We start from the raw sequence: 27,632 nt of genomic DNA on the forward strand, positions 1-27,632 counted from the left end.
CGCTCCCGCTCCCGCTCCTCGCGCAGGGGCCGCCGGCGCGCGGGCCGCGCCTCGTGCACGTCGACGCCCGAGTCCAGGCTGGCGTCGGTGCTGCGGCCGCCCCCGCCCGCCTGCAGGTCGATGTAGGAGTGGCGCACTTGCGAGTTGGAGCGCCCGTCCAGGGACACGAACCAGGCGCGCGGGTGAGGCTTCACGCCCAGTTCGAGCAGCTTCTTCTCGGTCAGCGCCTGCAGCTCCCCGTTGAGCTGCGCCATGGTAGACTCGTTGAACAGCACCGGGATGGTGACCGAGCCGCTGACCGGCGCCGAGCGCCCGCCCCCCCAGCCCTCGCCGCCGCCGCCGCCGCCGCCGCCGGCCTCGCCGCCCGCGCCCGAGTGGCCCTGCATCAGCGGGCGCTGGGGGTCGGCCGGGGGGAAAGGGCGCGCGGGGCCGGGGCCCGTGCTCTCGGGCGGGGCTGACTCGTCGCCCGCCCCCGCGGCGCCCGCCTCGCCGCCGAGGCGCACGTAGTGCGCGGGGATCACCAGGGTGGGCATGACGTTGCGGTAGACACTGTCCTTGAGGTGGTCGATGGAGCCACAGAAGATGAGCTGCCCGGCCTGGCTGAGCGACGGCGGCCGCGCCAGCTGGTCCACCGACTGCGACAGCAGGAAGTCGGGGGGCTTGCTCTCGGCCGCCCCCTTGTGGCCCAGGTAGTGCTCGAAGGGCGGCGGCGGCGAGGGCGGCTCCTGCAGGAAGGCCGGGGTCGCCGAGGCCCCCCGCCGGTACTCCTCCAGGCCTGGCTCCAGCCCGCCGGGACCCTCGACGGAGCGGGCGCCCTTGAGCCCCGCGCCCTCGCCCCCACGGGCGCCCCCAGGCTCGGCGGCCGGACGGCTGGCCGAGCGCGGCTTGGCGCGGAAGAAGTCGTCCCGGGAGGCGGCCAAGTCCCGGGTGCTGGAGAAGGCGGAGTGCAGGGGGCCTGGGGGCGGGGCCTCAGGGTCCCCCGACGGGGCGGGCTCCAAGGGTCCTCCACATATGAGGTGGAGCTGGGACATCGAGGTGGCCTGGTCTCGTTTGGTACCGTCAGCGGGCCCGGACAGCTGCAGCTTGCGGTGCTGTTGTCTCGGCTTCAGGCAGCGCCTCCTGGAAGGTGTTGGGGGGTGGGAAGCGACCGGGACCTCAGGAAAGCGTCGGGGGCCTGAGCAGCTCCCTAACCCCGCAGTGGCAAGATGAGGAATGGAAGCTGTTTGGAGGGGTGGGGAGAATGCCTGGGATCGGAAGAGATGTTGGGGAGAGGTCTGTGGAAAGAGCTTGAGTGTCTGTGGGAGGGCCAGCGGCTAGCTGAGCCCGTTTGGGTGCCCCTGAGGGGGGCTGCGCTCCTTCGCTCGTAGGAGGAGCACGTCCAGCCTGGGGTCCCCTGGAGGGGCCTGGCCCGTAGGTCCTGCCTCCTCTCCCCCCACTTCTCGTCAGCCACCAGTCTCACGGGTGCATTTGCTGCCCTTTCCTGTCAGTGCCTTGAAGACCACGATTGTACTTTATGCTTCTTTGGGGCCTGAGCGCCCAGCGCCACAGCGGGCAGAGGGCAGGCCTCAGTCTGCAGGGGATGAGCGGGGTTGGCCGCGTGGGAGGCACTCACCGGCAGTAATAGATGAGCAGACACAACAGAATGAGCACCAGCAGGGCCAGGGCTGCCAGGATGGTGAGCAGGAAGATGGTGTGGTAGGTGCCAATGTCCTGGATGCCGGATGTGATGGTGACCAGTCCTGTGCCAGGCAAGGGCTTAGCTTTCCAGGCGTGGCTGCCCTTCCTGCCCTTCAGGAGCCCAGACTCCCAGCCTCCCCTTCCCCCACCGCTCCCGGTCGCGGGCTGTCCCCCTGTCTCTCACCAGCGGTGGGGGAAGCCATGGCAGCTGCCCAGTACCCCAGCTGGGGGCAGACGAAGGTCCAGTAGAGCTGCCGGCCTTCCTTCCGGATCACACCAGTGCCGTTGCGAACCCACAGCCCTGGGAGAGGCAGGACTTTCATGAAACCCAGTTAACCCCCCACCCGCCATCTCAGACCCACTTGCTTTCCCCTGACTCCAGCAGCTGCAGCCGCTTGAAGCACTCACCACTCTTGGGGTCGAACCTCCAGGCTGGAATGCTGGTGCCTGCAGTGAGGGCACGAGGCTCTGAGGGCACAGGCAGGGACAGGTGAATGGGGCCAGAGAGTGGCACTTCTGTCCCGTTACCCGTCAGCAGGTGCACGCTCACAGCAGCCAAGGGTATCAGCTCTAGCCAGGAGCCATTGCCTGGGGGGGAAGGAGACACGGGCTGAGGGCTAAATCCTGCCCCCCCAGCTAGGAAAGGCCCTGTGCAGTGGGGGGGGGGGGAATGTCCCTTCCATGCTGGACCCCCAGCATACCTGAGCTGGAGGCCTCAGTGCCCAGGAAGGTAGGGAAAGCGCGCATTTCCTGCTGGGTGCTGGCAGGTGTGAGCGAGGCCCAGAGCTGGCTGTAGGTGGAGCTGACGGGCAGGCGGGTGGCGCGGCGCTGGAACTGCACCCAGGGCTGGGAGCGGGCGCCTGGATGGAGAGGGGGGCCGCTGTGGCTTGGCCGGGGACAGGCTTCCCCAGGGACCAGAGCAGAAGGCAGGTATTTGAGGAGCAGGGAGCCACTGGGTCAGGCCACTTGGGAAGGTCAGGGAGGGTGGTGACTTGGGGAGAGAACTGCATTCATAGAATGGTAACGTGGAAAGGACTTGGACCTGAAATCTAGTCCTGGCTGTGTGACCCTGAGCAAGTTACTTGCTCTCTCTGAAACACCCGTTTCCTTATTAACCTATAAAATGATGAGGTTCGGGTCCTCAAACAATTACTGTTGCCTACTGTGTGGCGGGCACTGTGTTAGGTGCTGGAGATACAAAGGTGAACAAGACACAGTCCACAGTTCCCTGCCTTCAGGTTCACGGTCTTGTGCAGGGCTGTCCATTTTGGTGCCCATTAGAACTTTCTGCTATGTTGGATGGAAATGTTCTCTCTCTGTGCTGCCCATTACAGTACCCACTATTACCCGTGGCCGTTAAGCACTTGAAAGGTGGCTGGTGTGACTCAGAAACTGGATTTATTTTTGATTTTTCAAAACTTAATGAGGGCGCCTGGGTGGCTCAGTTGGTTAAGCGACTGCCTTCGGCTCAGGTCATGATCCTGGAGTCCCGGGATCGAGTCCCACGTCGGGCTCCCTGCTCAGCAGGGAGGCTGCCTCTCTCTGACCCTCCCCCCTCTCATGCTCTCTATCTCATTCTCTCTCTCAAATAAATAAATAAAATCTTTAAAAACAAACAAACAAAAAACTTAATGAACTTGGGCGCCTGGGTGGCTCAGTCGTTAAGCATCTGCCTTCGGCTCCGGTCATGGTCTCAGGGTCCTGGGATCGAGCCCCGCACGGGGCTCCCTGCTCCTCGGGAAGCCTGCTTCTCCCTCTCCCACCCCCCTGCTTGTGTTCCTGCTCTCGCTGTCTCTCTCTCTGTCAAATGAATAAATAAAAAAATCTTTAAAAAAAACACAAAAACTTAACGAACTTTTATGTAAGTGACCACATGCTGCTAGTGGTTACTGCATTACACAGCTTAGCTTGTGTATCTGTCTGTCTGTCTTGGGGTGGAGGGGGCTTATAAACAGAATTCCAATACAGTATGGTAGTTGCTAACATTTATTAAGCTGGACACTATTCTGAGGCTTCCTGTGTTAACCCCTGTAATTAGTACAACAGCCCCTGAACTAGGTGTTTTCATTATCAATCCTGTTGTATACACGAAGAAATGGAGGCTGGAGTTTAGTGACTTGCCCAAGGTCACAATCCTGGAGCCCGACCGAAGCCCAGGAATGTGGTGCCAGCCCAACTTCTAAACCCCTTTCCCTCCTCCCTTGCTATTAAAATAGCAGGGCGCGGGCGCCTGGGTGGCTCAGATGGTTAAGCGTCTGCCTTCGGCTCAGGTCATGATCCCAGGGTCCTGGGATCGAGTCCCGCATCGGGCTCCCTGCTAGGCGGAGAGCCTGCTTCTTCCTCTGCCTCTGCCTCTCTCTCTCTCTCTCTGACTCTCATGAATAAATAAATAAAACATTAAAAAAAAAATAGCAGGCCGCAAAGGGCGCTTGGCCCCCCCAGCTAGGAAAGGCCCTGTGAAGTCTTGCAGGATGAGTAAGACTCCACCAGGAAAGAAGGTGCAAAGGAACCTCCAGCAGAACAGATGGTAGAAAGGCCCAGAGGCACAGGGCAGCGTGCTGGTCCATGGACACAGGTGACTGAATGGCATGCAGGCCCCACGGGGCCCACTCAGGTTTGTGAAGGACTCTAGGCTTTACTTTGAAAGCAGTGGGTGCCATGGGAGGGTCGTAAGCCAGGGGCAACAAAGGGATCATTTGGCATTTTATTTTATTATTTATTTATTACTATTTTTTAAAGTAGGCTCCATGCCCCAAAGTGGGGCTTGAACTCATGAGATCAAGAGTTGCATGCTAGGGGCGCCTGGGTGGCTCAGTCGTTAAGCGTCTGCCTTCGGCTCAGGTCCTGGTCCCAGGGTCCTGGGATCGAGCCCCACATTGGCTCCCTGATCAGCGGGGGGCCTGCTTCTCCCTCTCCCACTCCCCCTGCTTGTGTTCCCTCTCTCGCTGTGTCTCTCTGTGTCAAATAAATAAAATCTTAAAAAAAAAAGTTGCATGCTCTACCGACTGAGACAGCCAGGCCCCCCTCACTTGGCATTTTAGAAACCTCCAAAGACAGTTTAGAAGTCTCTGGTTCAGGATCAGGGAGATGATGAGCAAACAAGTACCTTGGAGACAAGGGCTCAAGCTAAGAATATAAATTGGGGAGGCGGGTTCTCTCTCTCCAAAACCCACTGTGGCTCCCTAGTACGAGCCAGATCAACCAGGCTGCACCAGGCGCCCCTCCTGCAGAGCCAGTCTGGTGCATCCCCTGCACCCTCGCTGTCCCCTTCTGCCCCTGCATCTGGATTCCTCTCCAGTGAGGGTGCCTTTGCTCCCCCTTTAACTCTCGAGCTCACACGGTCCCATAGCTCCCTTCCCAAACTCTCTTGCCCTGCTACACTCACAGGTTAGGGTTGTTTCAATGCTGAAGACCACTGCCCTCTACTCCACGGCTCTGCCTGCTTTGTAATTAGTTCAGGGTTGGCAGTGATCTGTTTGTCTGTCTTCCTACTTGTCCGTGAACTCCACAAGACAGGGAGCGGGTCTGCTCTACCTTCCCATTGTTCACCAGCACCGGCCACAATGCCTGGCGCAGCACAAGTGCTACAGGAAGAATTGGTTGGGTGAGACTGAAGCCATGAGTGGACACTGTGGGACTGCTCCACGCCTTGCCCTCAAATTGCTCAGTTCCTATGGAATGACCCTCTCATGGCCTTCTAACATAGCCAGGCACCCAGTAGGTGCACAAGAAGTATGTGTAGACCCACGGATGAAACAGGTGGCAGGGAGTAGGAATTCTAATGGTAGGAGTAGAGGGAGAATAGAAACCACGAGAAGCCCCAATAACAATAAACATTTATTGACCACCTTCTGCGCTGTTTTTTGCATGCTTGATATTTAATCCTTACTTCATTTTGATGATATAGATACTATCAAAATCCACATCTTACAGATGAACAAACTAAGGCTCAGAGAGGTTAAGTGACTTGCTCAAGGGCACCCAGCACTAATACATAGAAGAGCGGAGCTCTCTATACCCAGGTCAGGGGGAAGGAAGAGGAGCGGGCATGAGGTGGTGGGAGGGAAAGAGGAGCCTTACCAGGGGAGCCCAGAAGGATGTGCACCAGGTCCTCATAGAGGATGAGGGTGGCCGGCCGCTCCGGGAGCAGGTAGAGGCTGACTGACGCGTACACTGTGGGAGGGGTGGCCCATCCGTCAGCTCCAGAGAAAGCTCCCCCCCACCCCCCACCAACCCCAGGGCACTCCCTCCATCTGAATCCCAGTGACTTCATCCTCCTTCAGCAGCCCCTGTGTACCCCAGCCCGGGCAGCAGCTGCTAGAAAGCCTGCCCCCTCCACCCCCAAGGACTATTTTGGGAAGGGGCTGATGGGGTCAGCTGCTGCCCCCCCCCCCCACCTGCCCCTGCACTCACAGGGCAGCTTGTCAACACGCCAGGGCACAGAGTTGGTGAGGAAGCCAGGGCGGGCAGCAGTGACCAGCACCCAGGTGCCCAAGCGGTAACTGAGGGGCAGTATGGCCACACCCTCTGAGTCCGTGGTACCCGCGGCCAGCAGCATCCGGTTCCCAAACACATCCACGGAGGCCCGGGCCAAGGGCACCAGCTCCCCGCTCACATACACCTGCACCTTGATCAGGATCTCTGTGGGCAAGATGGGGTGAGGAGAGTGAGGGGGGGGGAGAAAACTGGGTGGGGGGAGTCCCGAGATCAGAGGAGGAGGCTATGGGTTGGAAGTGGTTTGGGGGCCCAGGCTAGACAAGGCTTTATTAGAGTCAGCATGGGGCGCCTGGGTGGCTCAGTTGGTTAAGCGACTGCCTTCAGCTCAGGCCATGATCCTGGAGTCCCAGGATCGAGTCCCGCATAGGGCTCCCTGCTCAGCAGGGAGTCTGCTTCTCCCTCTGACCCTCCCCCCTCTCATGTGCTCTCTCTCTCAAATAAATAAATAAAAAATCTTTAAAAAAAAAAAAAAGAGTCAGCATGGATAGGGCCCTCATTTAAACCCCACATCAGCCTGTGAGACAGGTGGTGCTATTACCATATTGCAAGTCTGACACATGCACTTTTCCACATTTTTACATTTCTGAACTCAGATTATGCCTCTAATTGATGATGTCATCATCATGATTAGCAGTATTTTTTTCTTTTCTTACTGGCACATGAAATAATGGTGCATCTTATAGTCAATGATGTATTAGACTCCATAAAATATGCTCTTAAGCCCATTTTACAGATAAAGAAGCTGAGGCTCAAAGAGTTTAGATACTTGCACTGCAGTTAAGGGGGAGGCCTGGGATCCAAACCTGGGAGTCTGCCCCTAGATGCAAATTCTTAACCACTGGACCCCATGGGGCTGGCATCAGGGAGGGGAGAGGGAAGAGGGCTGAGAAAGGAGGAATAAGCGGAGGACCAGGACAGAGGGTCTACAGGTGGAGAGGAGAGAGGTCAGGATTCAGCCAATGAGAAGGGTTGCCGGCGGGGGGCGGGGGGGGGGGGCGCGCTGGGTCAGAGTTTGGGTTCTGAAGAAAAAGCTGAGCAGGGGACCTAGGGAGATGGTCTTCCCCCTTATTCATCCTCTTCCCAGAATCCTTTGCACAAGCCTGTTTCCTTTCAGATTTAGGGACTCACCCCAACCCCTAAGCCCAAACAAGTACCTCCTGACCCCTCCCCCTCGCAAGTACTGCCCGCCCCCTCCCAGCTGGTCAGCTACAAGTCAGTCACCATGGCAACGCCCTCATTCCTCCCAGGAGATGGGCAGGGAGCTGGGGCCCTGGCAAGGGGGAAGGAGATCTGGGGGGGCCGACTCAGGCCCAAGGGAAACTTGTGTGGAGAGGGCTAGGAAGTCCAGCCGCCTCTGCCCCTGGCCCCAGGAGAGCTTGGCCAGGATGGGCCAGCAGGTGTCCTGAGCTCAGATGGGATGACTGGGTAGGGACCGGACCTGGAGTTGTTCTTATGGATTCCCTAGGCAGCCTCTCTGATCCATAGTACCATCTACCTCTTCCCACTCAGCATGGCCCCTCCCTCAAGAACCTGCCTCACCCCTACCTTGCTGCTAATAATGGAAGTAGGTGTCCATGCCTAGAAAGGTACAGAGGCCTCAGTGCAGGGCCCGGGAGGCAGGTGGGAACACAAACCTAGGGGAGTCCAGGTACAGAAAGAGCCTGAAGCTCAGGGTAGCAAGGCATGGGGAGGTCACAGGGGGCTCATGTGTGGAGCCTGACACTCAACAATGACAGGTGTCTTATCTCAGGCTTCCAACTCCAGGGCCAGCGCCACGCCTGGCCCTGGCATCCCATCCAGCTGTTCGCCTGAACCCACCTCCCTCACCCCTCCCAGGCCAAAGCCCAACTTGGCAGGGTGGGTGCACACACTTGATTCTTTCCTACTCTCTGGTTTTCCCAGGAGCTGGCAATCTTCCTGCCCCTCCTCCACCACTACCCAGGAGGAATTCTGAGAAGCTAGAGGGGCCTGGCTACTCCCCACGCCTACCCAGGCTAGGAGCAACTGGATGGAGCAGCTGGGAAGAGGGGACCCAGGAGTCTGGAATATGGTCATTTGAAGGAATGCTTTGGGTTCAAGGGCCAAAGCCTCAGAAGAGGGGAGGGGGCCCAAGGAACCATACAGGCTGGGCAGGTGCCTAGCAGATTCTTTCCCCCTTCCCCTCAACCTGGGCTCTCAGCCAGTGGCCTGGGAGAGCTCCCTATCCTGGCTCTATTTCAGCTAATTCCCTGGGCCCCCTCCCCTGGGGTATGGGACTTGAAGGAAAGGCTTTTTGAGAAACCAGGGCCCCTTCCTACCCATCAAAGCATCCTCTCCTCCCGCAGAGAGCAGGGAAGACTGAGGCCAGAAGGTGAGCCTTCCCCATTTCTCAAGCCTGACATTCCATACTGTATCCGCCTCTCCTAGCTTCAGCTCTGCCTCATTCCAGGAGGAAATCCGACCCCCTCCCTTCATCCGGACCCCACTTCCCTCAACCAGACCCCCCCCCCCCCTTTTCTTCCTGTCACCCCCTCGGTGGAGAGATGAGGAGTGGAGAGTACGGTTTCAGGCAGGGACGGGGCCCAGAGGCGATAGAGGGAAGAGTAACCGGGGTCGTGGGGCAGGAGGCTGGAAGGTGGGCGCAGGGCTGGAGTGGGCGGAGGCCCCCTAGAAGCCAGGCGTCGGTAGGGAGTCATGGTCTAGCTCTCCCACCCTCTCCCACTGCGGGAGCCCACCCCACCCCCACCTCACACACCCACCTGGGCCCGTGAGGCGCCGGGAGGCTCTCCTTCACTGCTATGGAGAGGTTAGATGAGGAGGGGGTGACCTGGGGACGGGCTGGGGATAGGAGTGGCCGGAGGTCTGCTGGACGGGGACCCAGGCACCTGCCCTCCCAGCCGGCACAGCCCACAGCCAGCTAGCCAGCTCAGCATGGCTCCGCCACCACAGCCCTGCCATGCGCTTTGGCTGGGAATCCCCACGTACCCCTTTTTCCAGACCCCCCCAAAGTGCAGCCCCTCCCTCCTCAAGGGCTGACAGCGTTTCTTTGGTACACCCCCAATTCTGAACCCGGGGGGCCGGCCGGGGGCTGTCCGCCCACCGCCTCACCCACTCCCCCTCCTCCCCTCCCCCCCCTTCCAGCTCAGCTCCAGGCGCCCAGCCCCGGTTCGGGTCCAAGGTGGCAGCCGATGCTCACGCCCCCACCCAGCCCGGGTCGGGAGCTAGGAGCCCGCAGGGGGCTGCGGAGCGGGCGCCCGCCCCAGCCCGCCCCTGGGCGGGTGTCTTCGGTAGACAATGGCTCAGGCAGCAGCGCCTCGCGGACCAGGAGAGAGAAAAACAAGGCGAGAGGGGGCGGCGGCGCGGAGCCCGGGGACCCCCGCTCTCCCCATTGTGTCTCCCCGAGACCCCCGCCCCGGCAGTCGCCCTCTCCCTCCCTTCTCTCCCCGGTAAGCGCCGACCCGAAGTCGCCGGGCTCCCCCCACCCAAACCCAGGGAACAGAGTACCCCCCAATTCGCGAGCGCCGCGAAGAGGCGCTGGCGGGCGGGGGCCCGATCGAGGGGGCGCAGGCCCGCGATCGCTGCCCCTCCTGGCCGAGACTCACCCTGCGGGCTGGGGGGCTCCGGCGGCGACTTGCCGGGAGCCCGGGAGGCGCCGCCGAGCAGCAGCCCCAGCAGCGGCAGCAGCCGCGCGAGGACGCTGGGGCCACTCGGCGGCGGCATCGCGGGGCTCGGCGGGGCCCTAGCGGCCCATGGCTCCCGCCCGGCCCCGCTCGGCCGGCCCCGCTCAGCCCCGGCTCTGCGCCGCGCCGCGCCGCGCCGCTCGGGCTCCCGCTCTGGCCGCGGCGGCCGCTCACCGCGATTGTCTCCGTCCGGAGCCGCCGCCAGCGCCCCCTGCAGGCGGCGCCCCACCCCGCGGACCTCGGGGCGCCGCCCCCTCACCGCCCGGCTCCGCGCGCCGCCCGCCGGCCCTGCCCGCCCTCGGCCCACCCTGCAGCCCCCATACCCGAGCTGCAAGGGAGTGCGACGGAGAGGGTCCAATCACCCGGCTTCTTGGAGGTCCAGAGCCCTCGAACTTTGGTGCAAAATCTGGGAGGGAGGAAAGGCTACTGCTTACAACACACTCACAGAGTAGTACGGTCATGAGTGCCTCCAGAAAGTGTAGGAACTGCCCAGTTCTATCGGCACAAACACCCACGCAGTGGGGAATCGGTCAGTCCCAGTCTAGCTTCTGCCTCTTGAGCTGAGAGCAAGTTACTTCGCCTTCTGGTCCTGGGCCTTTCTTTCAAGTGAGAATTGTAATAATCTCTACCTCGTGGGGCTGTTGTAACAACGGTTAAATGAGATAACAATATAAAGGATCTAGCGTATGCTTGACAGGAGCAGGGGCGCGATCGATGGTGCTGGTGTTGGCCCAGGATGAGGTGGAGGCTCACCTCCGCTCAGGTAATAAGATCCATTGTTGGACGGTCATAATGCTTGGGAATTTCTTCTAGAGACGCGAGCGGCCTTTCCCTCTCACTGAGAATCATCATTCGGTCCCACTGGTTCTGGTTCCTGAATGGCAGTCTTTTCCTTCTTCCTCAGCCACTGAACCCCACATTTAAAGCCTGACCTAGGCCCAGCCACGCTTGCTTTCTTTCTAGGTTCTGGTTGTCATCCTCATTCAGCTCCTGGGTGGCCAAATCCTCGTCTAATCTGGTATCCTTCTCTTGGTTTTCCCTGGCTTTCACTTCTTCTCACAGTGTGGTGCCCCAAAGGGGACTGGATATCTAGAGCAAGGACCTTGTCCCCCAGAGGACAGCAGGCTTCTCTCCTGGTTGGGTCCCCTGGTTGGCTCTTCTGACTTAAGGGGACCTTGTTGTGAGTTTGTGATGCCAGATTCTTTTTTCCCCCTCTCCTCTTCCCCCTTCCTTCCTCCCTCCCTCCCTCCCTCCCTTCCTTCCTTCCTTCCATCCTTCCTTCTTCCCTCCCTCCCTTCCTTCCTCTTTCTTTCTTCTCTTTCCCTCTCCCCTTCCCTCCCTCTTTCTTTTCTCATAAATTTCCACCTAACCAGATTTCCCAGTCTTCTTCTTATGTAACCAATTTTCCACAATCTCAACACAGGATTTAGCACTCATCCCTGGTGAATTTCATCTTGTTGGTTTCAACCCAACTTCACAATCTGTCAAGGCTGCCTTGAATCCGCTTCAGTCACCCATTGTATTGGAGCTCCCTCACAGCCAGCAGCCATCTGCGGGGTGGAGAGCAGCTTCCCTGCCTCCATTCAAGGGACTCTGGACAATACCAGGCAGCTCAGGGCCAGGATGGAGCTTTGGAACAACCTCATAGAGCTCTCCTTCAGCTTTATCAAAATTGTTCAGTTTTAAATCCAGCTCACATTTCTGTCTTGTCTATAAGGGAAAATGCCAAATGCTTTGCTGGATCAAGATCAACTGTCTGGGGCTATCCAATTGCAGTGGTGGGGTGGAGAGGGAGTCTGGCTGGTGTGTAAGGATCACAGCGGCTTAACCTTCTCCTAGGAAAAGTCACCCAACTAAAAACCTGTTCTGTCACTTGCCATGCATGGATGTCAAATTGTTTTCTTTGCAAAATTTACTTTTTATCCCTTTGGGTAAAATCAAATACCAGCCGCTCTTGTGAGGTAAGTCTATCTCCCAACACTTAGCATCTAGTCCAAACTCCTACCCATGGCCAAAAGGCGCTGCCTACCTGCCCCCACCCCTGACCTCATCTGCACCCTGTGCCGGCCTCCAGTCCATGGGCCCCCTGGCTTTTATTTATTTAAAAAAAATTTTTTTTAAAGATTTTATTCATTTATTTGACAGAGAGACACAGCGAGAGAGGGAACACAAGCAGGGGGAATGGGAGAGGGAGAAGCAGGCTTCCCGCTGAGCAAGAAGCCCGATGTGGGGCTCGAACCCAGGACCCCGGGATCATGACCCGAGCCGAAGGCAGACGCTTAACAACTGAGCCACCCAGGCGCCCCTTAAAGATTTTTTATTTATTTGACAGAGAGAGAGGGAGAGACACAGCGAGAGAGGGAACACAAGCAGGGGGAGTAGGAGAGGGAGAAGGAGGCTTCCCGCCTGGCAGGGAGCCCGATGCGGGGCTCGATCCCAGGACTCCGGGATCATGACCCGAGCTGAAGGCAGACGCCCAACAACTGAGCCACCCAGGTGCGCCTCCTGGCTTTTATTTAAACACATCAAGCCTGCTCCCACCCCAGGGCCTTTTCACGGGCTGCTCTTTCTGTCCAGATCGTATTATTCTTGTGCGGCTACCTGGCTCATTCATCCCTCTCTGCTCACCTCATCAGAGGCCTTCCCTGACCGCTCTACCTAAAATGTCAGTCCTCTCCCACGTAATTCTACCAGAATCTCCTTACCTTGATTTTTACTCCCAGCACTGACCACCACTGACCAGACATGTATGTGCTCGTTTACTTTTTTTTTAAAGATTTTATTTATTCATTTGAGAGACAGAATGAGAGAGAGAGAGAGAGAGCACAAGAGGGGGAAGGGTCAGAGGGAGAAGCAGACTCCCCGCCGAGCAGGGAGCCCGATGTGGGACTCGATCCTGGGACTCCAGGATCATGACCTGAGCCGAAGGCAGTTGCCCAACCAACTGAGCCACCCAGGTGCCCCGCTCATTTACTCTTTACCCCTGGTCGAATGTAAGTCTCACAAGGGGCCGGCACTTTGCTTTCTTCACTGCTCCATCTGAGCACTGGGAGAGTACCGGACACATGGGAGGTGCTCAATCAATATTCACTGAACCCATGAATCAACACATTTCTCAGGACTCCAGGTGGACCCCCCGTCTACCCTGGGACTCCAGTCCTGGCGGGCGGAGGCGGGAGAGCTCTCTTCTGCAACTAGCGCTCCTGTGGGTTCCCTGCCTGGAGCCCTCTTTCCTGACTGAAGAGCCTTCTCCTTGATGGGGACGAAGGGTAGCTGGACAGCAAAGCCCGCTCTCCTCTCCCTGGTGTGATGCTGCTTTCCTCAGGCTGAGGGCTTAGTCAGCTTCCCCCGGGCCCCTCCTCACCTGAACATGGCTTTAAAGGCTTTTTTTTTTTTAATGGGAGTGGGGAGAGCAAGTTATATTCCCGAATCTCAGGTCCACTTGAGGCTTATCCCTCTAAAATCATGAAAAAAAAAATACTGTTGAAAGCTGTCCACCAGGGACCAGCCTGCCTTCTCTGATGCTCCCAGCCTCCATGGCACCCAGCACCCTCAGACACCCCATCCCCCTCCAGTCTCTCCTGGAGGCTCTGCCACCCTTTCTCCTCTGTTCCGCCCCGACTCTCTACTCCCAGACACTCCCCAAAGACAGTAATTGGCGGAGACACTCTCTGCACACACTTCTGCTTGCCCCAGCCCCTCCCTCCAAACATCACCTGTCCCTGGTCCCCTTCTCTTCGCAGACCCAAGAGGAGGCAGCATGCTGGGGGTTGGGGCTCAGCCTCTTTATTGGGCAGCAGGGAAAGGAATGCGCAGCTCTCACCGGAGGGGGAGAACACCAGGAGGCCTCCATGGGACAGCTCCAAACCGTGGGCGAGCAGAGTGGGGGGGGGGGGCACACATTGAAGATTGGGCAGAGCAGGCACAGACCCGAGCCTTCCTCCTAGGACAGGGCGCGGGCTGCCCCCTCACTCCTCCTCATCTTCTTCTAGTGGCGGCCGGTTGCGCTTGAAGAAGCCGACCTGGGGGTGCACAGGGGCCGGGGACAGGGTGTAAAGATGATCAGCGGGCCCACCAAGCAGCAGTTGAAGAAGCAGGCTAGAAAGCAGCCAGTCATGAGGTCCTCCCCCTGGACCAGCAGAGAATCAGATCCCACTGCATGCACAAATGGAGGCCTTCCCCATTCAGAGATAACAGATGTAACAAGTTACTTGTGTTTAATTTGTCTTTTTCCCCTGAATTTTTTTTTTTTGAAGATTTTATTTATTTATTTGACAGAGAGACAGCAAGAGAGGGAACACAGCAGGGGGAGTGGGAGAGGGAGAAGCAGGCTCCCTGATGTGGAGCAGGAAGCCTGATGTGGAGCAGAGAGCCTGACGTGGACTCAATCCCAGGACCCTGGGATCATGACCTGAGCCAAAGGCAGGCGCTTAACGACTGAGCCACCCAGGCGCCCCTCCCCTGAATTTTTTTAAAGATTATTTATTTATTTGAGAGAGAGAGAGAGAGAGAGAGAGAAAGCATGAGTAGGGGGAAGGGGCAGAGGGAGAGGGAGAAGCAGACTCCCCGCTGATCAGGGAGCCCAGATGTGGGGCTCGATCCCAGGACCCCAAGATCATGATGGGAGCTGAAGGCAGATGCTTAACTGACTGAGCCATGCAGGCGCCCCTCCCCCGAATTTTTCTTAATTATTGGCCATTATGTCTCTATGTGACTCAAGCGCCCAATGATATGTATTTGATGACTGTAAGTCTAATGCATGATTTTCCCTAAAAGCACCATGACTTCCCAGGGCTTGAGCACTGGAGCGAGTTTGAGAACAGCCCTCCTGGCTCAGAGGAGGGAGTGACCCCGCAGGGCCTCCCCAGAGGGTCTGGATCAGACTCGGGTCTCCCACCTCAGTCGGGGGGGAGGGACTGGGAGTTGAGCCCTGTCCTCCTTAGGGAATTCCTTAACCAACTGAGCCACCCAGGCGCCCCCTCCTTAGGGAATTCCTGCAGGCAGGACTCCCTCCCTGTGACTCTTCCTCTCAGCCGGGAACAGGCTGAAAGGCCTTAGGATTTTAGGTGCCACCTCTCCCAGGGGTCTGTGCCCTGGAAGAGGTCCTCTGGAGAATGACACTCTTTAATAGTGGAGATGTGAATGGACCCTGGGTCACCATCTCTCTCTGCCTCCCTGTGAGGTAGGGCACGGCCAAGCCTGTGCCCACCCAGGGACCCCACCCTCCCTTCATGCCTCACCTTCCACATGGCCAAGACCAGGAGCGTGAGCAACACCAGGCCGCCGAGCGCGCCTACCAGCACCCACCAGATGGGAATGTCCCTTTCCTCCAAGGCTCGAAGCAGGTGCGTCTGCACCTGAGGGCAAACCCACATGTTTTCTCAGTCACCTTGCCACCTGCCTCTCCCAAAGACTCAAACTTGTGGGCTGAGGACCCCCAACCAAGCCACCCCTCAGACGCGGGGATGCCCCACCCCCACCGTGTGGGGCGCCGACGCTTGGGAAGACAGTGGGTCCTGCAGGCTCCATACTCACCAGAGTCTCCCCACTAGGCAGGCTGAGGGCGGGCACAGCGTAGGGAAGGGAGGAGACGTTGAACCAAGCTTGCGACTGCAGCACGAACTGATCCAGTGGCCTCTGAATGGGGTGGGTGAAAGCCATTTACGTGGGCCGATTGGTAGCAGGAGTCCTGGCCCTGGCCTAATACCCTCCCCTCAAAAATAAGCCTTGCCCTCACTCCCTCTTCAGCCCCTGCCACCCCTGCCGCCCCATCTCTCCCCAGAGCAAGCTTGGGCCCCGCCCCCAGAAAGCCCCGCCTACCAGCACCCCCCTCCCCACCTGCTGGAGGCCAGGCTGCTGCAGGAAGGCCAGCACCCTGACCATGGCCCGCTCGCCTCGCTCCATCTGCTGCAGCTCACACTGCACCACCGTGTGTGGCCCCGAGGCGCAGCTCTAGGGGGATGCCTCGTTAGTTCCCAGCCCCTCGGACCCCTCAGCCCTCACCACCCCAAGGGCCCAACAACAGAAAGGGGCAGCGGGGACGGGGAGCCCGGGCCTCCCTCGCAGGAAGGGCCTCAGATTCAAGCTTCTGACTTTATCTCTGAATGGGGCTGCTCACACGGTTCCAGAGATGCAGGGAAAGGGTGGGAAGAAGTGGGTCATCATACAGCGTTCAACACCCAGAACTTTTGTAACTCTGCTTTGGCATGTCTTCATTTTCTTTAATGTCCTGGGAACCTCTGAAGATTCAAGGACCCCCACTTGGCCCCAGACACAAGACCAGCCCCAGCCTTCATACTCACCTGGAGCATTCCTTGGGACCAGCGTGGTCCACCCAAGGCCCACATCACATTGCTGGTCCCTCTCCCTGCCTCTCAGAGCCTCTGTCCCCTGTGCCCCAGGGAGACCCCAGCTGGAGACCATGGAGCCTGCTCACCAGGAGAACTGGATCCTGAAGCCTGGCCGGCTGGTTGGACCCTGGCAGGGACGCCTGTCTGCGCTCCCGCTTGTGATGCCCGGGGGAGGTGAGGGAGGGGCTGGGGGTCGGCAGCCTCCAGTTCAGCTGGGGAGGCAAAGAAGCAGTGGGTCCAAGCTCCACTCATCCCCCCTCACTCCCAGAGTGGCCCTGGTTGATGGGCTGGGGCCCCACCCACAACCCTTTCTTCCAGCCAGGCTCTCACCTTGTAGGGGTTAGGAGTGGGCTGGGGGGAGCACTGAAGCCCCCCCTGGGGCTGTATGTCCAGGATGTAGAGCAGGTCAGAAGGCTGGGACTGGCCAGGGAGGCAGAGGCTGAGGCGGAGGCCACTTACAGTGCCAGGGCCATTGTTGTGGAGCTGGCGAGTGGGTGGCCGGATGTTAGGTGGCTCAGCACCCACCGTGTAACTCCTGGGTCCCTGCACCCCCCCCCCCCCAGCCTGGGTCCCAGAAGGCCCTTCATACCTCATAGGTGTGCTCCACTTTGGGGCCCCAGATGTCGGAGCTGTTCTCCCTGTTGTCTTCTTCGGCCACCACCACCAGGGAGGCTGGAAAGGAGTTCCTGTGGGGCCCAAATCCCTCTGGGTGAGGTTGATCAGTTGACTCGCCTGTAGGGGTTCCTCCAAAGCCCTCTGAAGCTGAGGGTTCTGCCTGCCATCTCCCTGATCCGCCCCTGGGCTCACCCTCGCAGCTCCACGTGGGCCTCTGCCCGGACTGGGACATCCAGCAGCACAGCCTCGCTGTTCGGATTCTGGCTGTTCTTGCTGGAGGGGAGCGGATAAGGAGAAGCAGGTCAGGGACACCAGCCCAGTGGACATCAGAACTCTCTGGGGCAGGGCCAGAATTTCAGAGGGGTTGGGAAGCGCTAACTCCACGAACAGCTCGCCACACTGAAGTTAGACCTGGGAAAGACCTTCTTCTAGGGCTCCAAGACCCAGACACAAGGCTCTGGGGAAGAAAGGGAACGGGGAAGTCTGAAGAGCGGGCATCCCAGAAGATCCTTCTGGAAGGAGGGCATCTGAGGGTGTCTGCATCAGGATCAGCCAGGGGAAGGGAGGTGGGTAGGAATGTTCCCCAGTCCAGTACCTTCTGATCTGTAGCCAGAAGGACACACGTTCCCCAGCCTCTTCCAGGTTCTCCACACTCACCAACATTGTGATTCCTATCTGAGAGACAGGGAGGGCCGAAGTCACGGCCCAGATGCCCACTCTGGGCAGCCCTGTCCCACTATCTCAGAAGCCCACTGAGAGAGGGAAAGCCACTCAGCCAAGAACACAGGGAGTGTGAGGACCAGGATTCTAGCCCAGAGCTACAGGACTCCAAGCCCAGCCCCTAAAACTCGGCTGTGTCTGAGCCCCTGGTGGAGCGGATCCAGCACCCACGCCTTGGGGCCTCACCCGGGCATTCCTCTTCATGGGGTTGCCCAGCTCACACAGCACCATCTTGGTCTCATTCTCCTTCTTCTGGTTACAGATGAGTCTCTCAAAGCCCTTCAGGGAGGTAGTTTGAAGAAAGCAGATGGTTGAAGTATCCCATATACATGCAAACTCCCTTGGAAAGTCTGCAAGGGACTTGTGTGCCAGGGTGGAGAGGGGGGCTTCTCAGGGTGGGAGTTTGAGGGATGTCACATTCTCCTTTACGTATCCCGGGGGCACCTTATTATTTTCTTTTTTTAAAAAGATTTTATTTATTTATTTGACAGAGAGAGACACAGCGAGAGAGGGAACACAAGCAGGGGGAGAGGGAGAGGGAGAAGCAGGCTTCCTGCGGAGCAGAGAGCCCGATGCGGGGCTCAATCCCAGGACCCTGGGATCATGACCTGAGCCGAAGGCAGATGCCTAACCAACTGAGCCACCCAGGCGCCCCTTGGTTTGGGTTTTAGAATAGTCCTCGGATTTTATGCTATTAGCAAGAACACCTTTTCCAAATGAAAAAAAAAAAAATCAAATCACAGTTTTTACAAGCAACGCCTAAGAGAAGCGGGGGCTCTCAGGTGGAAAATGAGAGGCAGGGCTCTTGTACCTCCCAGGTCCCTGGGAATGCCCCCAAGGTGGGGCCTCACCTCGATGTTGCTGACGGCCCGCATGTAGTGGGCGCCTAGGGGCAGGTGCACGGCCAGCTCTGCTTCGTAGGCCCCCTCGCCCTCATTGGCTGCATCCATCTGCAGCTCCAGCACATTATCGGCTCCAATGAGGAGGGGGGAGCCCATCCTGTGGGGAGAAAGGAGTAAAGCGGAGGAGGCCGGGCCCAGGCCCAGGGCCTGGGAGGGGAGTGAGGACAGAGTATCAGGTGGAGAAGGGCTGTCATGGGGCGGGCGGCCTCCTCACACGTTGGCGGTGAGCTGGAGCTGGGGCACACACAGGTCATCTTCCCCACAGTCCAGGATGATTCGGGTCTAGAAGAGGCACATCAAGGTGTGAGGGTGAGTTGGGGACATGTGAAGTTTGGGGGGAGGGTCACATGAGGACTTAGGGAATTAGAAGGTCTGAGAATGAAAAGAAGTTTGGAGCTGACATCACGGCTTCGGGGTTTGCATCAGGGTTTGGGATGATGTCAGGACGGTGACATCAGGATTTATGGGTTTGTCAGAGTTTACAGGTGACGTCAACAACACGTGGGGCTTGAATCAGGGTTTAAGGAATTTTGAATTTTGGGGGTTTTCATTAAGGTTTAGAGTGACATCAAAGATGAGAGGTGACATCAAGGTTTTGGGGTTCCCATTAGGACCTGGACACTAACCCTAACCCTGACTTTCTGGCAGGGGTCCTGCACCTCCTTTGTCTGTTCCCATCCACCCCCACCTGCTCCTGGACATGGGTGTCTCCATGAAGCACGACAGCAGGGGCTACTCCATCCTTCCTGGGTTGCAAGGACACATTGAAGCTGAGCACAATGGGGCTCAGCTTGTCCCGGAAGTCGGCCTCATCCTAGAGAGGGGACAAGAGTCAGACCATGCACCCTGCCGTACATGTCCCACTGACCACCCTCGTACCCGCAGCATCCAGCCCATGCCCCAGGGCTGGAGGAACAGGATTGCACACCCAGCCCTTCCCATCCCCAGCCTGGGTGTACTCGGAGGAAGGCCACGGTGGTGTGGCAGATGGGGCTGTGCCTCCCGCCCAGGTCCAGATGCAGCGTGGTGCCCGCCAGTTGCGAATTCAGCAGTAGCACCCGCCGGCCCTGGCGGGGCTTCTGCCGGTCCAGCTGCAGCTCGGCGTTTAGGGCTGGCAAGGGAAGCAGGGAGGGTCAAGGTCTCCCTGGCCAGCCTCCAGGGGAGCCAGACCCACCGCCCTCTGTCCCCATGACGACACTCACGCAGCTGCTGAGGAATGTTGTGCCCAGTGGCTCCTACACACATCTGTATCTTAAAGCTGCAAAGATAGGAATTGGGCTCAGGGGCTAGGGCCCCTCAAGGTCCCAGACCCTGTCCAGCCCATGCCCTCTGTCTCCTCACCAGCTCACGCGCGCCTGGGTCTGGGGCAGGACACAATTCTTCACAGCAGGATTCAGTGAATCTTGTACCAGCAGCTGGACATTGGCCATCACCACTGGCTGAGCTCTGGCAGCATGGGGGGAGGCTTGCCATTGTGGGCCCCCCTGGCCCAGTATCCTCTGATGGTGCAGACCGTCCCCCACCACGCCCCTGGAACCGGCACTTACCTGTACACAGCCACCTTATTGGCCCCATAAGCTCCCACCAGGAGGTCTACAGATATTGGAGGGGTCAGAATCAGCCGTTAGAGGAGGCATGGGGTCCTCACCTCAGCTTTCTCGGGGTTTCCCACACCATTTCCCCCCCTGGGGTTTCGACCTGGCCTCCCTTGGCCTCCCAGACAGGTCAGAACACTCAGTGGGGCACAGGCCCCTGACTGTGTCCTTCAGCATCTCCAGCTAATGCCCAAGAGCCCTTCTTGGCTAGCTGAATGCATTCCAGGGGCACCTGGGTATCCATTGTCGTCGATGTCTGCGGCACCTCGCAGGGAGAAGCCGAAGCCAGAGCCTGCCGGGAAGGGGCTGTCCAGGACCTGGGAGGGGCGGGAGCTCAGCCCCTCGCTCTGCCCCAGGAACACCAGCACTTGGCCCCGACCACTGGGACCTCCGTATGGGGCGGCCACTGCAACATCTGGAAGGAGCAACAGAAGGGGAGGGGCTGTTTGCTACCATTTTCTCCAATTTCTGTTTGTTATCCCGGTGGCCCTGAGCTCCCTCTCCCGGGAGACCCCAGGGGATCAGCAGCGGGATACAAGAGTCAGTGTCAAGGAGGCACCTGCCCTGCCCTCCAGGAGTTTACAGCTGAGTACAAGAGAGACCCGCCAAATAGGATGATTATAAAAACAGTAGCAGCCCTTGGTATCTATTGAGGAAAATATATTGACATAATTTCATTTAATCCTGAAAACCAGGCATTATTATTCCCATTTTAGATGAAAAAACTGAGTCCCAGAAGATTAAATAACCAAGACCTATTAAGTAGTGGCCCCCGTTTCCCCTAGGGAACTTCATCCCATTTCTTTCTTTCTCTCTCTCTCTTTTTTTTAAAGATTTTATTTATTTTAGAGAGAGAGAGAATGCGCATGCATGCGCGAGCAGGAGGGGCAGAGGGAGAGGGAGAGAGAGAATCCCAAGTAAGCTCCACGCCCAGCACGGAGCCCAACTTGGGGCTCCATCCTATGACCCTGAGATCATGACCTCAGCCAAAATCAAGAGTCAGATGCTTAACCAACTGAGCCACCCAGGCTCCCCCCTTCAATTCCACCATGCAAACTCAGAGCCACACTATGGGCTTGTCATCACTAATAACTTTTAAGATCACTCTTGAAAATGTATTTGTTAATCATCATAATCTTATTACTTTATAAGAGTTCTTTACATGTGACAGCAATAAGATCTTTTATATATATGTTGTAACTCTCTTTCCTTTGTCTTCTGACTTCGTTTTCTATGCACCTTTTTTCCTTTAAAAAAATCTATTGATTTTTCTGATTGAGTTACATGGAATTCATCCAAATAAGTCCACCCTGACCAGTCTCATCCCCAGGCTCTGGGCCTCCCCTCCCTCCTGATCTTTAGCATCTTCCTCTCTTTGCTTATTTCTGACCATTCGATCACCCTGGTCAGATCCTCTGCCATCTTACCCCATCGCCAGTCCTTAGCAAGCCTGGCCAGACCTCAGCAGATGGGGCCCCAGGGATTCCTGACCGCCCATCTAAACTAGGGATGGATCAAGGCGGTGCCCAGTGGTCCCGAGGGGGTTCTGCTCAGCCCCCTCTCCCACTCTGCTCAGCACCTATTTCAAACTTTCTTCAAGCTCCCAGCCCCCTACCTCCTTCACAAAGAGAAGCAGCCTAACTCTTGTGCTATAAATCCGAACCCTCTTTCCCCAACTCCTAATCTGCCACCAGGCTAAATATCCCAGCCCAGCCTTCTCTGAGGAGCATCACAGGGACAGTCCTCTGGCTCACTTCCCTCACCACCCTGTTTCCCCACAAGATCATTTCCGCCACCTTCAACCTACTCCATATGCTTTGAAATAAGAATCACCTTCTCTTGACATTCATCTTTCAGGAATCTTTTCTTTTTTCTTTCTTCTTTTTGTCCTTTCACAAACTGGTTGAAGGAGCGGTCTACACTGGCTGCCTCCAGTTCTTCACTTCCATTCTTACCCTGCCCCGTGGCATTCTGACTTCTGTGCCTACCCAGCCCTGAATCGGTTTCTTCTCACTGTCACCAATGACCTCCTTCTTGCTAAAGCCCACGGAGACTTCTCCAGCCCCATCTAACGATGTCTTTAGGCAGCATCTGGAACCACTGACCCCCTTCCTCCTGCTCAGAGCATTCTCTTGCTTTCAGTTCTGGGCCATGAGATCTCCTGGTTTCTCTTCTACTTCTCTGGACACTCCTGTCTCCTTTCTAGACTCACTTCCGCTAAATGCTCTAGCTCCCCAGGGCTTTGTCCCATGCCTCTTCTCACTTCACAGGTGCCCGGGGCCTCATCCACCCTCCCCAAGCCCCTGTCTCCCACTCGGAACTCTCTGGTGCCAGTGGGGAAGGCACACACAACTGTTCTCTGGATGTCTGCCTAACGCTCCCAAGCCCTTCAAGGTCAAACAGGCCCAGAGCTGAACTGCTGATCTCCGCCCCTGCCCTCCCCTCCCCAGGCCCGATACTTGGCCTGAACTCCAGGCAGCAAAGGCACCAGCACCCCCTCAACTCCTTGCTCTCTCCTCTCTCTTAGCTCCACATCCAGCACGCATCGAGTCCTAATAGTCCAGGTACTGAATATCTGTGAAATCACCCCATCTCTAACTACACTGCCAAAATCCACACCCAGGTGGTCACCATCTCTTGCCTGGACGAATGCAAACAAATCCTAAGTGGTCTCTTTCAACTCTTCTCCGGAAAAGCCCCCTTCCCCGACTCCCGCTGCCCTCCGGTCAAATCCGTGGTCTTTATTGTGGCTGTTAACCACTCTGCAGCAAGTGGGGCTCCTCTCTTCCCTTACCGTTGTAGCCATCCCGGTCGAGGTCGCCCAGGGGTGCGATGGCCGAGCCAAATCGCCCGTAGAGCTGAGTGCCGGTCAGCAGGAGGCTGGGGGCGCCCAGCACGTGGTGACCTCGAGGCTGCAGGAACAAGTACACGCGCCCCACCTCCGCCAGTTTGCGGTCAGCGCGGCTCTCCATGTACAGTGGGGCGCCCACCAGCAGGTCGTGCCTCCTGCAGGCCAGACGGGCAGTGCAGTGGGGTGGGCTAGGGGGATGCGGCGGGCCTGGGCCAAATCTCGCCCATTCCATTCTCACCCTCCCGCTCCCCTCGGTGATCGTCAGGTGCGAGTGGGCGAGGAAAGGAGGAGACCGAGAGCAGTCAACCCCTCTGGTGACTGGGGACCCAAACTGGTAGGGATGGGGCGCCCCTCACCCATCTCCGTTGACATCAGTGACGGTCACCGAGTGTCCAAAATACGAAGCCATCTGCAGGAAGACGAGGCGTACTTAATTCCCGCCCCCAGGCCGGCACCCTCTCTTACACATCGCCCCCCCCCCACACCCCGTGGAATATTCTAGGGTTCCAATTCCCCAGCGTCGGCCACCCCCACTGGGGCGGGCCTCCACCTGCTCTCCATGCAGCTTGTGCAGCGTCTGGTGGTACGAGTTCAAAATTTCCACCTGCACGGAGAACGCACAGGAGCGCGTCATTCTTGCTCCCCAGGACAGCCTCCCGTCTCGGGTGAGAAAGGGAAGGAGGTTTAGGGGGCTTGTGAGGCTGAGGAGTGGGGTCGGGGGCTTTGGGATGCCCGGTGTTGGGACAGGGCACTCACCGCTCCCAGGGTCCAGCTCCAGGTGGGGGCACCGAGGACATACTCTGGGGAGAGCCGGACCCCAGTGAATGAGGTCCTTCGAACCTACCCCCCTCCCACCCGCCATTCTGCAACCCAGAGGAGATTTCGGTGCGGGGCTTGGAAGTGCTCCTCCCCGGGCTGGGCTCCCCAACCTTTGTCCCTAAATGGATTTCTTGCCTGTAGTACTGAGATCCCCGTCGAACTCTCCCACGGCCACCGAGTACCCTGAAGACACAGCACGAATTAATCTTTCTGGGAGGGCGAAGCAGGGAGAGGGCCAAGGGCGAGGAAGAAGGGGACTCAGAGACCACCCAGTCCAAACCCTGCATTGTGGAGATGGGAAAACTGAGGCCAAGACCTGCCCTAGGCTGCGCAGGTAATCCAGGGTGCGAAAGATAAACTGGGGCATATGGGAGTGGGGCGGTGGCGGGGAAGCTGTGGGAGCCGAGGGCGGAGGCGCCTTAGGTGCTGAGGTTGGCCAGCTGGGGATGGCGCTGCGGCACGGAGTGGGCGGTGATAGAGTGCGGGGAGGCCTAGAAGGGAGGCGCCAGGGTTACCCCGGTAGCCGTCGTAGTACTCTGGCTTGCTGTAGTCGAAGGTGAAGCTCTGGTTGGGCACGTGCCACAAGAGGGTGCCTGGGCGGTAACTCGAGACGATACTGGTAATGGGAGCCCGCGCCAGGAGACCTAGGGCGCAAGGGACAGCGGGTGTGGGGGCCGAGACTCCTGGGGTCTCCCCAGGCCCAGAGAAGGGAGGGAGGTGTACAGATGGGCAGGTACCTAAGAAAAAATAGCCGCCAGGGGCCCCAAGCACCAGCTCTCCAGCCTGAAAGGGAAGCCCTGGAAGTGAGAGGGAGCCCTGTTTGGGAGCCGCCCCCACGCCGCTTAGGCTCCCTACTCGCCTGAGTAACCACGGAGCTGAAGCCCGCTTCGCAGTAGCGCCGGTCGTCTCCTGGAGGGGGAAGGGGGCGGGGTCAGCGAAGGGGCTGATCGAGGAGCGTGCACTGGAGCCTGGGCCGGGGCGGGGCTAGGAGCTGGGCCAAGGAGTTGGGCCACCCGGGATGCCAGACTGAGAGTAGGCCTAGGGGGCGCCCGGCGGGGGGTGGGGGTGGGTAATTAGGTTGAGGGCGGAGCTAAGGCGCCGTGAGTGGGCGGAGACAAAACGGAGAGCGGAACTCACTAAAGCCGTTTTTCACGTAAACCTGGCTCATGGTGTTAGCCCGACAGGGCGAGTACTCTGCGCGGTGGCCGTTCTGGAGCTGAGCCACGAAGCAGCCACCTACGGGCGTCTTCTCAGCCTCTTCGGTCTTTTCTAGGGCGTTCCAGTGCTGCCAGGGGGCGCAGGCCTGGAGCAGGGCCACAGGAGAGTGGGGAACCGGCGGGACTCGGCGTTGCCCCCCTCCACGTGTCCCTGCCCCCGACTGCTCTCTGTGCCCCGTTCCGCGGCGCCCACCACAATGTTGTCGTTCCAGCTGACGACCGACGCCCCCAGTCCTTGCCGGGCCTTGAAGGTTTGGAAGGTGTGGGAGCCTACGTGTCGGGTCTCATCATCTGGAGGGCACAAGAAGGGTGGGGCGCTGAAGCCCAGCCGTCCACGATCCCTGTAGCCCCCCCCTTTTCCCTCCTTGCGCTGGACTCACTGAGGTGGAAGGGCAGCAAGGTGCACTGGCTGCCCTCGGCCCTCCAGGGGCACAGGAACACGCCGCCTGTCTCCTCCTGGCTGGGGCCCAGGGTTCGCGGGGCGCCCGCCACGATGGCCACTCTGCGTAGGAAAGCTGGGTGAGCGCGGTGCGGATCCCGAGGTACCACATGGCCCGGCGCCTGCGCTGAGAGCACTACCCAGAAGACCTGTGTGCCTTGGAGGGCACTGGATCATCTTCCCTCAATGAGACATCACAGACCATGGAGGCCAGCTTTCTCATTTTATGGGCAATGAAACTGTCTCCCAGTGGGAAGCCACGTGCCTAAAGTAGTCTAGCAAGTTAAGGGTAAAGCTGGTACTATAACCATTTGGTTTGATTTAAATATGAGCAGTTTGTCATCCTTGCTGAGAAAGACCTCCTAAGCTCTGCACACCATCCACACTCCATATCCCTCACCCTTGTGCCCCACACCAAAAGTCAGGGGTTGACATGCTCCCTAGAACTTAAGATTGTTACCAGATACCTTCCTGAGAGCTAGTTTTAATGGCGAAGAATTAGGGAAGCTACTGAGCACCTCTAAAGTGAGGGTACTGATTTCACTGAGGACCTTAGTAGATCTAGGTTCAAATCATAGTTCTACCATATATAAATTGGGGACAATACCAACCAATGTGAGAAGTAAATGAAATCAATGTATGAGAGACATTTTTGCACGGTGCCAACCAAGTAACATATAACAAGTACTCAAAAAAATGCTGTAATTTTCTTTTCTTTTAGCTCACAGGATGTTTAAGTAATGCCTATGAGGCCAATATCTGTAGAAAGAAAGGGAAAGGGGCGCCTGGGTGGCTCAGTCAGTTAAGTATCTGCCTTCAGCTCAGGTCATGTCCTGGGATCGAGCCCCACGTCTCCTTGCTCAGCAGGGAGCCGGCTTCTCCCTCTGCCGCACCCCCTGCTTGTGCGCTCTCTCCCTCCCTCTCTCTGACAAATAAAATCTTAAAAAAAAAGGGGGGGGGGCGCCTGGGTAGCTCAGTCATTAAGCGTCTGCCTTTGGCTTAGGTCGTGATCCCAGGGTCCTGGGATCGAGCCCCACATCGGGCTCCCTGCTCTGCGGGAAGCCTGCTTCTCCCTCTCCCACTCCCCCTGCTTGTGTTCCCTCTCTCGCTGTGTCTCTCTCTGTCAAATAAACAAATAAAATACTAAAAAAAAAAAAAAAAAAGAGAGGGAAAGGAGCAGGAGTGGGCAGAGAAAGGAGTATGGTGCAGATTCAGGCCCAGTGACAGCCATGGGCCAACAGCTTGGGAGCTCTGGAGCTAGAAGGACCCTTCAGAGCCGTCCCAAGTTGAGGTGAGAACGTCACACCCTCACGCCTCTCTCCTCCTTCCACACTCCTCATTGATCAGTCGCTGGTTGTAGGCCACCTTGGAAAGGGGACTTTGGGGGAGGTGACTCTTCAGCAGAGAAATCCCCCAAGAGGCAGATACTTGAGGGCTGCCTGCCATCCCCAGGGGTGGGCATCACAGCGCTACCACAGTAAGTCCCTAGTGCAGGGTAGTTACTATAAAGAGAAGGAACCAGGACTCTCATCTTGGAAGTCTGATTTCGCAGCTGACTAATCCCAGCCATTAATGCTCTATTGTTTCTTTTCAAATATCTGTAATTTTGATGGGGATGAGAGGCATGGAGTAGAAAAGCAAGGTGGGAGTGGGTAGACAGTTTTGCAAGTCAATTTCAGACATGTGCTCCTCTCTGTATTTGGAGGAGACCAAGGTGGAGTGGGTCATACAACTGATCCTTGAGGGAAAAAATAAGGCATCAACTTTTATCTTCCCTTTGTTCTTGCTGTAGTTTTGGTGTCCACCTTCCCATTTGTGCCCCTCCCTGACACCCTTACCTGAGCTAGTTCTGCCAGTATTCCTAAAAAGAACTCGTTCTGAATAGAGCCTAAAAGTCTCTTTGCTCAACCTCTATAGCAAATGGGGAGCTTGAGGTTCACAGAATGGTGATGGTGGGGAATCCTCTCTCCCAACACCCAAACTTCACCCCAGGCTCACCTCCCATGGTTGTCCTTGTAGAAGTCCAGTGAAAACCCAAAGTGGCTGCCATTGGGGCCTGTGTACAAGGTGAGTTGCACTGGGTCCAGGTTCAAGGCCCAGGCTGGAGGGACGGCACCAGGTCCCAAGAGCAGCTGCACCCACTCCAGAAGCCAGAGGGCATGAAGTGGACACACAGCTCTGGCCATCTTCCTTCTCCCACAACCTCCTAGGCAGGAATGGGTGAGCTCCTTCCTCTTCCTTTCAGTCTCCACCACAGGAAGGCTTTTCTTATCAAACTGGAACCCACTTGC

At 57.8% G+C, this 27,632-nt stretch overlaps 2 protein-coding genes across 3 annotated transcripts in view; both read right to left on the reverse strand.

Annotated features, from left to right (window-relative positions):
- Window positions 1-9,899, reverse strand: part of FAM171A2 (family with sequence similarity 171 member A2) — a 10,631-nt gene extending 732 nt beyond the window's left edge. Inside the window, exons 1-8 of the mRNA XM_044921738.1 lie at window positions 9,756-9,899; window positions 6,091-6,318; window positions 5,758-5,850; window positions 2,379-2,537; window positions 2,086-2,265; window positions 1,862-1,978; window positions 1,613-1,739; window positions 7-1,119 (exon numbers count right to left, since the gene is read on the reverse strand). Of these exons, the coding sequence (XP_044777673.1) occupies window positions 7-1,119; window positions 1,613-1,739; window positions 1,862-1,978; window positions 2,086-2,265; window positions 2,379-2,537; window positions 5,758-5,850; window positions 6,091-6,318; window positions 9,756-9,873 (2,135 nt within the window). The 5' untranslated portion in view covers window positions 9,874-9,899. The remainder of the gene's footprint in view (window positions 1-6; window positions 1,120-1,612; window positions 1,740-1,861; window positions 1,979-2,085; window positions 2,266-2,378; window positions 2,538-5,757; window positions 5,851-6,090; window positions 6,319-9,755) is intronic.
- Window positions 9,900-13,597: 3,698 nt separating this feature from the next.
- On the reverse strand, window positions 13,598-27,538 carry ITGA2B (integrin subunit alpha 2b). 2 transcript variants are annotated; one of them, XM_044921872.1, is made up of 30 exons: window positions 27,340-27,538; window positions 25,283-25,404; window positions 25,096-25,193; window positions 24,823-24,988; window positions 24,545-24,591; window positions 24,423-24,468; window positions 24,201-24,329; window positions 23,821-23,868; window positions 23,623-23,666; window positions 23,417-23,470; window positions 23,223-23,275; window positions 22,810-23,021; window positions 20,248-20,430; window positions 19,968-20,013; window positions 19,762-19,866; window positions 19,623-19,678; window positions 19,380-19,531; window positions 19,109-19,234; window positions 18,635-18,702; window positions 18,370-18,517; window positions 17,705-17,797; window positions 17,394-17,473; window positions 16,991-17,071; window positions 16,773-16,869; window positions 16,514-16,666; window positions 16,270-16,395; window positions 15,672-15,785; window positions 15,369-15,470; window positions 15,074-15,190; window positions 13,598-13,855 (listed from the first exon to the last, which is right to left on the reverse strand). In XM_044921872.1, the coding sequence occupies exons 1-30, from the start codon at window positions 27,525-27,527 to the stop codon at window positions 13,802-13,804; spliced, it is 3,108 nt and encodes a 1,035-aa protein (XP_044777807.1). In that variant the 5' UTR covers window positions 27,528-27,538; the 3' UTR covers window positions 13,598-13,801. The 2 variants fall into 2 exon arrangements, with proteins under 2 accessions (XP_044777807.1, XP_044777808.1); XM_044921873.1 differs by having other exon boundaries at window positions 24,545-24,594; window positions 27,340-27,533.
- Between the last annotated feature and the right edge of the window lie 94 nt (window positions 27,539-27,632).

This window comes from Neomonachus schauinslandi, chromosome 15 (assembly GCF_002201575.2).
Source record: "Neomonachus schauinslandi chromosome 15, ASM220157v2, whole genome shotgun sequence".
In the NCBI taxonomy this organism is placed as follows: Eukaryota; Metazoa; Chordata; class Mammalia; order Carnivora; family Phocidae; genus Neomonachus; species Neomonachus schauinslandi.

Coding starts and splice junctions, on each gene's coding strand:
- ITGA2B (XM_044921873.1), bottom strand. CDS start 27,527: ATGGCCAGAGCTGTGTGTCCACTTCATGCCCTCTGGCTTCTGGAGTGG. Junction 23,276..23,416: donor ACAAGCTGCATGGAGAGCAG/GTGGAGGCCCGC, acceptor GTCTTCCTGCAG/ATGGCTTCGTATTTTGGACA. Junction 15,786..16,269: donor TTCAGGATCCAGTTCTCCTG/GTGAGCAGGCTC, acceptor GCATCCCCCTAG/AGCTGCGCCTCGGGGCCACA.